The sequence below is a fragment of the Leopardus geoffroyi genome, chromosome A1, assembly GCF_018350155.1.
Source record: "Leopardus geoffroyi isolate Oge1 chromosome A1, O.geoffroyi_Oge1_pat1.0, whole genome shotgun sequence".
NCBI classification, from domain to species: Eukaryota; Metazoa; Chordata; class Mammalia; order Carnivora; family Felidae; genus Leopardus; species Leopardus geoffroyi.
Window position 1 is genome coordinate 50,112,725 of NC_059326.1, and position 12,467 is coordinate 50,125,191.

General features: G+C 37.0%; 1 protein-coding gene across 33 annotated transcripts in view; it reads left to right on the top strand.

The window, feature by feature from the left end:
* The window catches only part of LMO7 (LIM domain 7), a 196,359-nt gene that overhangs the window by 64,662 nt on the left and 119,230 nt on the right, over positions 1-12,467 (top strand). For all 33 annotated transcript variants that reach the window (XM_045479202.1, XM_045479252.1, XM_045479261.1 and 30 more), the window contains one exon: positions 5,051-5,121. In XM_045479202.1, the coding sequence (XP_045335158.1) occupies positions 5,051-5,121 (71 nt within the window). The remainder of the gene's footprint in view (positions 1-5,050; positions 5,122-12,467) is intronic.

Consider the following 12,467-nt stretch of genomic DNA (forward strand, 5'->3'; position numbering starts at 1 on the left):
TAGGGAAATATGGAAAGGGGCACAAAAAAGTAGAAAAAACCCAAGTTTTTATAGAAGGCAAGGTGTGACTGTAACTACGCAGTGATTATTACTCGTTTGTGTTGACTGCTGTTAGCTTATGAGGGAAACACGTAGTCTTTATTTATTTAGCTCCCATGAATCACAACCTCATTACGTAAAATGTATCACACCTCAAATAATTTCCTAATGAGTAAGGTTCAAAATTTTTGAACACAATAGTAATTGTTAGATTAGAACTTCTAGTTTGTTCTTTCAAAATTCTGGAATTTCTGCGCACTGAATCTTTCTTAAAATAAGGATGGGTTTATATTTTAAAGTATGATTTAATTGTTTTAACAAGCTGCCTTCACTGTATTTTGAGTTCCTTTACAGGTTTCTACAATATTTACGCTTTCCAGGATACAGAAGGTAGTCTAGTGGATTTTTATAATGTAGTAAATCAGTCTCCTCCTTTAATTAAAGGATGTCATGTCTGGCAAAACAGACTTTTGTTTGTTGGATAAGATGAAACTTCTTGTCTTCATTCTACAGATGGATGGTAATGGCTAATTACACTAGCTAATGTTTGTCAGTGCTCCTCCTGAGGCAAGGGTTGAGTGTTTCATATATTTTATCTCATTTAATTCTCAGTCGCCCTATGAGGGAGAGTACTTTGTGTCTCCATGGCACAGATGAGAACATTAAGAAAGTTAATCTGGCTTGTCCAGAGTTACAGGTAGAAAATGGCAGGTCAGGGATTCCTGAGCTGGCCTCACTGGGAACGGTAGATACCATATTGTATGTTTCTTAAGGAATGTGGCCCAGGTAGTCCTGTAGACCAAACATCCCTGCTATAAATTTACGCTTCCTTTTTGTGGTTTAAAACGCTGGGAAAAACTTTTTTGTTTTAGTCCCCTAGGATGGGTCTTAGATGACTTTATATTTACATGGATATATAATTTGCTAATTAAAAATTTGTACTTTACAATAAACAGATGTTTTGAATTACTGAGGTTGGGGTAGCTAGCATATACAGTATGAATAATTTGTAATGTTCATGAAAATATCCAGGGAATCTCTTAAACCACTTAAAGATAATTTTTCATTTTTCATTTCAAGTACCGTATTTGCTTTCTTTGTCTCTCTCGCACACATAATCATTATATATTAAGACTCAGTTTTCTTTTATCCAGGAACATAATAAAAAAATTAATGGAACATTTTTAACTTACAGAGTTACCTATTACACCCAGAAGAGTGGAGGATTATCTTAAAGGGCATATTACATGGTGAAATACACTAATTTAGATTTAAAAAAATCTAAATATAGATTGGAAGACAAGTTAATTTTTTTAGTTTAAGAACATTTAGTGTATGATGCAGTGGGAATACTTTCTTGCTGAGTACTTACAAAATGCTGTAGGTTTTTGGTTGCATGTGGATGGTTCTGTAATTTTCTAGGAAGTTGTAATTAATACATTAAGTATTCCTTTTTAAAATTTTTTTTTTTCAACGTTTATTTATTTTTGGGACAGAGAGAGACAGAGCATGAACGGGGGAGGGGCAGAGAGAGAGGGAGACACAGAATCGGAAACAGGCTCCAGGCTCTGAGCCATCAGTCCAGAGCCCGACGCGGGGCTCGAACTCACGGACCGCGAGATCGTGACCTGGCTGAAGTCGGACGCTCAACCGACTGCGCCACCCAGGCGCCCCAGTATTCCTTTTTAAATTAAATTAAATTTTTTTTTTAATTTTAGAGACAAAGCATGCGAGTGGGGCAGGGGTTGGAGGGAGGGAAGGAAGGAGAGACACACAGAGAGAGACAGAGAGAGAGAGAATGAATCTTAAGAAGGCTCCATGCTCAGTGCAGAGCCTGATGTGGGGCTTGATCCCACGACCCTGGGATCATGACCTGAGCTGAAATCAAGAGTTGGAAGCTTAACCAACTGAGCCACCCAGGTGCCCCTATATTAAGTATTCTTTACAAGTAATCTACTTTCATGACATGAGTTTAAATTTCATGTAGTTTTCTGTTTTGTGGTTATATCCTAATTTAACAAATTTCTTGTTGGGCATTTAGGATATTTATAATTGTTGCTGTTACACATAATGCTGTGAAACAATCCTGTCATGTCTTTGTGTTCTTGTCCTGCTGTTGTAGTATAAATTCCTGGATCTGCACTTGGTGTGCCTCAGAGTATGCATATTTAAGACTTCAAATACATATCCCAAGTTTGCCTTCTAGAATGGTGGTATGGTTTTATAATACCTTCAGTAATGTACAGAGAATGCCAGATTCCCATGTCTTAATTTATGGACTCTTACTTAAAAATCTTTGTTTATCTTTTATATTCTGTTTTCTTTTTTTTCAACGTTTTTTTTTTTTTATTTTTTATTTTTGGGACAGAGAGAGACAGAGCATGAACGGGGGAGGGGCAGAGAGAGAGGGAGACACAGAATCGGAAACAGGCTCCAGGCTCTGAGCCATCAGCCCAGAGCCTGACGCGGGGCTCGAACTCATGGACCGTGAGATCGTGACCTGGCTGAAGTCGGACGCTTAACCGACTGCGCCACCCAGGCGCCCTCTGTTTTCTTTATAAATACAGTATAAATGGAGTCTGGTTTTATATTATCAATATTTAGATTTTGAAAATATTATAGATATATATATATATAGATATAGATATAGATATAGATATATATATATACAAGAGTACACTAATATTTTGACATGGATGGGTGTGGTCTGAAATCTACATACCATGAATTTTGCCTTTCTGTAGTCTTTGTGGGGAAATAAACCATTCTGGATAGTTGGGTTTTCTGAATATGTCTGTATATTTTATTATTTCTACTTAATATTCTGAATGTTACTAAGCTTTCTGTATGGTGCAGAGATATTCCTTTGAGGGTTAATTATCAGAGTGTGTTGTCAGAGTGCTAACTTGCAGGTCAGTGCCTGTAAAGAGGTTAAGCTTCATGGCTGTTAGCTACCCTCAAGTATTTGATTGCACAGCCTCTTGGCCATTATAAGCTAATAAGTACGTGCTATTTTCCTTGTTTGAGATGAGTAGACGGGTTCAGAAAGGTTATTTAACTTGCTTAAGGTCACACAGCTCTTAGGTAATGAAAGTGGGATATGAACATACTTTTGTCTGACATGAGCCCTTTCTCTTTCCATTCCATCATTTGCTGCCATGCCCTCTTGATTGGCCCCATCCAGGACTGTTGACTGTCTCCACTGCTATCCATGTGTCAGTACGAACAACCTTTCTTTCTTGTAACTTACTGCTTCTAATCTGGGTTAATTTGGGAACCTCAGTCACCAGGTTGTGTCAGTGGTGGATAATCAAGTATTGGTGGCTCTGAGGGGCTGTCCTATGACTAGACAGAATAGACTTTGACATCCGTTTTGGATGTTCTTGGGACTTTTTTATGCCTTTTTGGCTTTGGAGAGGAGTTTTCAGGTAAATGAGATGTTACTGTGTTTTTCCTGATTGGGATCAATGCTTATCTTGAGTTTGTTTTGGATCTATTTGGGGGAAATTCAAGAGAGTTTGTGCTGCATGGGGTACCTGGGATAATCCATGGGCCACTTAAGGTTTTCCCCCCAAAGGAATGTATCAATCTGTTTAGATATGTTTTATTGCATTTTTATACTTTGTGTTTACTTATGTGACTGTGAGGTCTTTAAGGGAAGAGCTCCTTGCATTTTTTTTTTCTTTAGATCTCGACCCAGTATCCAGGTAAGTGTCTGTAACAGAGACACTGAGCACATGTTTAATTCATGCAGCAATGTAGCCTTGTGTAGATTAATGCTGTGTATAGGAAAGGATCTACTTCTTGTGTTTGAGCGTATTACCTCCTGGCCCAGGCTCCCATCCATATTTATAGAACCAGCTTATGAGAAACTAACTTTTATTCTAAAAACAACTTGTTTTGCATTTAACGGATAATATGTCTAGCTATAGCAATGTTGGGCATTATGGAAAAGATGTGGAAGGCATACAGGGACTCTAGGTGGGCTGAAAACCTAGCAGCGGTGAGTAAGGACAGCAGGAACCTTATAGCTCACTTAGGGTTTAAGGTTAGGGACTTCCCGAGTCAGATTTCCAAGATGGCGTTTTCCCCTGCAGTGGCAGGTGGAGTGAGGGGCCTTGCTTTCAGGTGACTGGTGCACCTCTAGGGCTGCTGGCATCACTGCCATTGTAGTATACTCTTCCCACACCGTTAGCTAGGGAGCCAGTTTTGGGAGTTGTTCTTGGACCAGCTTTTTCCCCACCGTGGCCTCCATTTTCTCTGCTACTATATCCTCTGTAAGATCCACTTTCTTCCCTTCCACTACTTCACCCTCAAGAGACCAGATCTGTAGACATTTTTCCAGGTGGTTTCGCTAAGGAACATTGGTTGTGGTGACTGTAGGTGGCCTGTTCATATGTTATAGCCTTAAGGGAGGAATTGTCTGTTTAAAATATGTACCATCTTCCATGTTTTTCTTTTGTCTCTCTGTGTTGGGATTTAACAGCCTTCTCCCTACGATGTTTCAGTAAAGAGCTCATGATGCAAGTCAGGACCATTTCGTAAATCTGTTTCAGGAGAGTCATGCCCTCTGCTGTTTTGCTTTGCTATGAAACTTGAGGAATTTAAGGATGGGACTGAAATTAGTGATATGCATCTATAGTTGGTATTTCAAGTTTATATCTTAATCTATTTTTATTTATTCTTGGTAAACTAGGTTGCCCATAGGATTTTTACAGAAAACATATTGGAAATTTAGCTTCTAACTTTTGGTGATCAGCCATTAGATAGTTACATTACAGAAAACTCTCATTATGGTTTTTTTTCTTTTTATATTTGCTCATACTAAAATGGTTAATCTCTCTCTTTGTAACTTAAAACTACATGTAATTTCCTAAATGGAACGACTTTTGGTGATATATGCACTTCTTTCAAGTATAACATTAGATGCATATTAATTAATCTTGTGCTGAATTTGACTTGTGTATTAACCCCGATTGAGAGAACATTAATACCTAAATCTGTCTTTCAGGCAGTAACAGAGAAGAATTTTGAGACAAAGGATTTTCGAGCTTCTCTAGAGAATGGTGTTCTGTTGTGTGAGTAAGTATTTAAAGCACTGAAAACATTCTTCAAAAGCAAAGGTGTGTATGTGTGTGTTGTGAGTTGTCATCATGGCCACCTTAGTCACAGATCTGTTTTCTTGGTAACAAGTGAGATTTGATCTCTGCAAATTGATACCCCTACAGTACCAGACAGCAGGAAGGGATTATCAGTCTCTGCATCTAAAGATAGCATTAGTGAAATATATATTATTTTAAATTAGTAAACAAGAAAGATTCTGTTATTTCTTGATGGGCCAGTAGGGGTGGGTGGTTGAGGAGGAAGCTGTATTACATTGCACCAGCTCTCCCTTACTCTGAGTATTCTAACATATGGAATTGCCTGGCTTAGAAGTTAATATAAGTTTTTTCTTTTTTTCATCAATAAAGAGTGATGCTTGTAGAACAAATTTAAGCAGTAGCAAATTTTTCTTTTAAGCTTTAGGTGGAGTCATTACATTACTGCAATCACGTTGAGTTATGCATGGGCCATTCACACTTAGTTAATATATTGTTGAAAATCGTGTCCCAGATTTTGGTTATCATAAGTAAACTAGGCTTCTGGCATGATTGATGGTATGAGGCCTACATCATATGTTTGGTATACTGCTTTGTCCTTCTGTGGATCAGAGTGCAGTTAGCCAGGTATGTGACCTTTGGGGGTAAGGGAGAGGTGGGGCTGTGGGATGTAAAGATGAAGTCTTGGGTGAGGGTGCAGGTTGCAGAAGTGAGCAAATAAATTATAAGAATGTACTTGAGTATGCACCCACGTTTTTGAAAGGGCTTAAGTACTCCAATCTGGACACTTACCACGTTGGTATTTACGGAATCTGTCCCAAAGCAAACACTGGGAGTATATGTACTTGTATTTAGATGACTTAGATTATCCTTTTAAAAGAAGGTTGTCTGCAGCAAATATCAAGAGTCAAAGGGCTTAGGTGTGATTTCTTGCCCCATTACTTTTGGACATTTGAGCAATTGATTTAACATCTGAGCCTTATTTTCTCATCCATGAAGTGGAAATCAGCATATCTGATCTGCCTAACTCACAGGGTTGCAAAGTTCCATAATATATATATATTAAGGTTTTTATAAACTATCAAACTTTGCATAAATATAAGTTCTTGCTAGGAAGATGGCCATGTATATAACAGCCTATATCTCATCAGCTCTTTTGATAGATGTTCACACTTTTTTTTTTTTTGTCTTAGAGCAATGTTGTTAAGTTGAACCAGCTGAAGTTATTGATATTCAAGCATTTGTGACTTATAGAAATGTCAATTTCATGTGGTTCTACCTGATATACAGCAGAACAGGCATATGAAGAAGGGCCAAATAAAGTTTAAGGGGTGTTAGTTGTCCTCTTCTGATGTCACATTTAGAAGTGCCATTGCCAAATAATGTTTAAACTAATTCTTGTAAACCATGTGGTCACTCTAATTGGCCAATGTTAGGAAATTATATTAATTTGAAAACTGTAAAATTTAAATGTGTTCTAACTCATTCAGGAAATGGAGGGGGGGAAATGATGGTTAGATGTATGTGATCTTAAAGCTACCCTAGCTAGGAGTATGGACTATCTAGAGGTTTGCAGTGAAATAACTTTGTCCGTTGTAAGCTCCACAAGTCAGGATAAGCATTAGGTAGGAAGTGTGCCTATGAAGTACTGAATGGTTTGTAGAGATGTGAGAGCATTTCGCCCAAACAAATGATCTTAAAAAAATTTTTTTTTTTAATGTTTATTTATTTTTGAGAGAGAGAGAAAGAGAGCGAGAGTGAGCAGGGGAGGGGCAGGGAGAGAGGGAGACACAGGATTCAAAGCAGGCTCCAGGCTCCAAGCTGTCAGCACAGACCCCAGTGTGGGGCTAGAACTCATGAACCATGAGACCATAGCCTGAGCTGAAGTTGGACGCTCAACCGACTAAGCCACCCAGGCGCTCTGGTGATTTTTTCAAAGAAGTCACTTTGTGGGTTTATACTACCAGTGATGAGCTATTACTTAAATCTTTTTTAGGGTTCCTCCTTTTGGGGCATTGCCTGCATAACAAGGTCATTAAACATGCTTGAGAGACTCTTAGAGTTTTTAGTTTAAAATGCAATTTATGCACCAACTGGTCCCTGAATGATTTGAGGTGATTTCGAAAAACTATACCCAATCTGAGAGGATGAGCATATTGTTACCACTGAGGATATGCAGAGTTGATGAAAAACTGTTTGGACCACAAGCGGTATTATTAGATTAAACACAGCAAACATTTGGATGCATGTTTAGAGATCTATTGGCTTTAAAAAAGTCACTTTAATTCACAACTTCCAAAAGTCATTCTCAGATTGTTTCCTAGCTGGAATAACACCAGTTGGGGGTTTTGTGCATTACCAGAGAAGTCTAATCAATGTGTTTGGTGCCCAGTATTCTTCAAATGAATGTTTTCCAAAAGTAGCGTAAGTAAATATTAAGCTGTGGTAATCAGCAATTGTAGTTTATTGAGGGACATCAAAGTATTTCATGTTTGTGTTAAAAAAAAAATCTTTCTCTTAATTGTGAGTCACATTGTTTACAGCCACTGGTCAATGAAGCATTTAATCTAAAAGGTGTAATCCTGGGGGGGGGGGGAAAGCCTAGGTAACTATATTCTGTATAAATCCGTAAATAAGAAAAGCCTAGCTGGTTGGTCTGTGAAATGATTAAACAGGGATCACTGTTTGATCACCTCCACCTGAGTTATAATGCCTATGAGGAAAGCAAAATCCGATATTCAGAGTCTAGTATTAGAAGTCCTGACTCTTAAATTAATGGTAAATATAGTAAGCTTTGAGAATATTTTACCCATAAGAGATTTCAAGTGTTAGCTGAAATATGATTAGGATATTTTAAAATTCTAATTCATTTTCTTACAGAAGAAGGCTGACTTCTGCTTGGTTCACTGCCAGAAAAATGGATTCATGTGAAATACAGGATCTGCTTGTTGCCTATTAAAAATCTCCAGGCATCCTAGTTCGTTATCGTCATTAGAGTTTTGTTATTACTTCATCTAATTTCAGCAGTCTTTTATTCATTAGTTGCAGTTTATCCTTTTTGAGCTGGATTCTGAAATATCAAAGTCAAGAGTTAGAGGAAGTGAGCTTATTTATAGCTTCCACCCAACTGGCAGTGTTCTGACATTTCAGATAGTCTAAATTGGGCATAAACTCTGTGCTGAGGCTTCAGACGAGATAGACACCTGAGTAATGAGGATAATGTGCCCCTAAATCTGATTGACTATTGAAGTTAGTATCGCCTGTTAATCATTTTAGTATCATTTAGTGTTTACTGACTGTGAGATCTAATTGAGCTGAGGGCTAAAGAATACTGTCCTGGTTAAAGCCTGTTGTAGTAATTCTTTTACTGTATACTCCAGACATGTAATCTCTCTTGGCTTTACTAAACAGTGAGATGGAAACAAAATCTAATTTGGGAATTTTTCCAATTAGTAAAAGGATTGACAAGAGTCTGTAAAGTGGCTTCAACTCCTTGTTATTTATTGACAGTATTCATGAAGGGAATAATTAGTCCCCTAACTTCAGTGTTTATTAGTGTTCATGAGGACTACCTTACTATATATTCTTAAAAATATGAGATTTGCCACCTACATAAATATCCATAGCCTCTCTTGCTGTGTGGTTCTAGCAGAATTATTTCTCTTCTCTAAACATATTTCGTAGAGGCATATATAGCTAGTGATATGAGTTAGTAATTTCACAGTTACTCATCTTATGATAGCAATCTTGGAAATACTAAAACGAAAACATTCTTTATTCTCTTTATGAAGTAAGATCATTTGAAGATAATTTTATTGGGTGTGTCTCTGGTTAGTCAGTTTTATTTCCCATCCCTGGAATATTGCCAGTCTTTGCTCTATCTCAAATCAGGCATGCCCCAGAAGTTTATATCTCTTTGAACTTGGCTAAAATGATTGAGAAAACTCTTCTCACATTTTTACCAGGCGTTCTTTCCATGGCTTGCAGTTTGGAAAGAGTGAATCAAGATGTTCACCCGTTTGGTTTGAGACATCTTGTTTCTATTTATGTCTGTCATGTGACCACTACACTGTCTACCTAAAAGTAACATGATGTTTTGTTAAAGATGCATTCAATAGAAGGAGCAGGTTTATTAAAAAAAAAATGCTATTAATTTTCTATGGGATACTCAGTTGATTGTTCTAAGACATAGGACAAGGTAAAGAACTTTGTCACTTCTCATTCACACAAGAGAGCACTGTCTTTTGTGAGGGTTGGAGACCCTAACACATTGAATGACAGTGACATCAGTGGGCCTTTGGGCTTCTATGCAGTGTTCCATGTGAAGCTCAGAGGCCCTTCTTTAATAATAAAGGCTTTTTCTTAGAGTTCTTTCTGGTTTTGAATTTTCTGAAGAGGACACTTGCTTCCATAGACCTCTAGCATGCCAACACTATCCATTGATTCTCATCCATATTATAGCCATTTATAATTTAAGTAATAAAAAGATTTTTCTTTACTTCACTTTTTTGAAGTTTCTATATTGTTTGATAATCCAGCAGTAGGTAAAGATGCAAATGTTCAAGTTCATAAAGACAATTTAAAAATTTTAAACTGCTTTATCTTCATGGCAGTAATTAATGATTGCCAATCTGATCTCTTTTTAAGATTCACAATCCATTTTTTTTTGTAATTTGTTATCTATATGTAACAAAACATTATTTTAAGAAAATAGTTTATTAAGTTGAAGCCTAACTTATTAAACATCAATTTAAAAATGCACTTCTGGGGAGCCTGGGTGGTTCAGTTGGTTGAGCGTCTGACTTCGGCTCGGGTCATGATTTTGTGGTTTGTGGGTTCAAGCCCTGCCTCGGGTTCTGTGCTGATAGCTCGGAGCCTGGAGCCTGCTTCAGATTCTGTGTCTCCCTCTCTCTCTGCTCCTGCCCCACTCACGCTCTGTCTCTCTGTCTCTCTGTCTCTCTCTCAAAAAAAACATTAAAAAATTAAAAAAAAATTCACTTCTGTTATAGTAGTCATATACGGACTCACTGCAAATTTTGCAGAGGGTTTTTTGTATTGTGGCCTCATACTTGAAGTTAGAAAGCTTCAGTCCTGTTTCATGAACCAGCATGCATCATCTACAGGATTTTTCCACCATAAATATAATTACTGAGAGGAGAACATACGGCATTTCAGTGGTAAGACCTCTGGAAAGAAATGAGAATGATGGTTTACTAAAAATAAAAGGAAATAGTATGTATGCTTAGATGTATGAGATGTAAGCAATTTTATTAAAGTTGATCAGTAAGAAGTTATTCCTGAAGTCAGTTTTATTGTAATAAAGGTACTTAGGTAGGCACATGGAAAACAGTGTGTTGGCCATTAAATATACAAAGTACAATAATCCTAGTCAGTGTATTGAGAAGTAAATTAAATAATGGATATTGTAAAAAGAACAAATATATAATGGTGTCACATTAATTAAAAGTAGAACACTTTCCTTATATGAGAGAATCTCTAGAATTTTTATATACTGACGATCATCAGTCAGAAAATTAGATGAGATCTAAGGTGACAAAAGCAATAGTGACAAAGTTTAGAACACTGTTTACTGTAGAGAAATGTGTGAGACTTTCATCTTGGATGTTGAAAATGTAATGGTAAACTCTAAGATTTAAGAAATGAAATGATAATTATATTTCTACATAGGGTAATAGATGTCAGTTAATTTATCGTTTTAGTCCAATACTCATATTAAATCTAGCCAGGCTTCTTTTTTTTTTTTAATTTTTTAAAGTTTATCTTTGAGAGAGAGTGTGAGTAGGGGAGAGGCAGAGAGAGGGGGAACAAAGGATCCAAAGTGGGCTCTATGCTGACAGCAGGGAGCCCTATGCAGGGCTCAAACTTACAAACTGTGAGATTATGACCTGAGCCGAAGTCTGATGCTCAACCAACTGAGCCACCCAATGGCCCTAGTCAGGCATTTCTTAATGAGTATTATTTTAACATTCACATGGAAGAATAAACAGGTGAGAATAGAAAAAATTCTAAAAGTAAAAGTTTCTGCGAAATGAGGTTGTCCCAACATAGGAACATGTGACAAACGTGCAAAGTAATTAAAAGTTATGGGTTGCTTTATAAATGTACATACTGGGGCGCCTGGGTGGCTCAGTCGGGTAAGTGTCCAACTTTGGCTCAGGTCATGGTCTCACAGTTCGTGGGTTCGAGCCCCACATCAGGCTCATTGCTGTCAGCCTGTCAGCGCAGAGCCTGAAGCCTGCTGCAGATTCTGTGTCTCCCTCTCTCTCTGCCCCTCTCCTGCTCACTCCATCTCTCTTTGTCTCTCAAAAATGAATAAACATTAAAAAAATATATAAATGTACATATTAATATAGGGGCAGGGTGCAAAATACATTCTTACCCATAGATATTTGTGATAAAGGAGATATGAAAACATGGAGAATAGATGAACCACTCAATTCATTGTATTGGGATAAATAATTGGTTAAGAATGAATTTATTAACCCACCGAATATCCTAGATTAAGATAATAAAAAGGTGAAAAAATAAAATTTTAGAGTTAAAATCTTTGGAGGCAGTTTAAAATTCTAACCTTTGAAGGAATGAGGAAATAAGAACAAAAAATAGATTTAAAACTATATGTAAATAGTTATTCTGACAAATAACATTCTGAGAAAAATGTATGAAGCAAAATGACTTAATCATTAATCAAATAAATTGGTGAGATATACATTGGAAAACCTTAATAGACAAATAAGCAAAGGATGTGACTAAATACTTTACAAATGAAGAAATACTACTGGAAATAAACAGTAAAATCTCTGCCTTCATTAGTAAATAATTGTGCTAAAAGTAGATACTATATGTGTGTGTGTGTTTTAAAGATTATTCATTTATTTTGAGAGAGAGAGAAAGCACAGGTTGGGGAAGGGCAGAGAGGGAGAGAGAAAGAATCCCATGCACTGTCAGTGCTGAGCCTGACACAGGGCTTGAACTCCCAAACCATGAGATCATGACCTGAGCTGAAGTCTGATGCTTAACTGACTGAGCCACCCAGGTGCCCCACAAGATACTATTTTCCAATTGAAGCCAGTAAATAATTTGAAATCTTACAAAATGTTGGCATATTATGGTGAAATGGTACATACTCAAAATGCCCAATTGAATATAAACTGGTACAGTTCTAAAAAGCAATGTGGCAATACCTATCAAAGTAATTATGTGCTAGTTTTTAAATTAATATGAACATGTATTTACTTACCATACAAATTATAGGACTTTTCTCAATAATCCTTGCTTTTGGGAATCATAAAGAAAAAGACTGCAAGA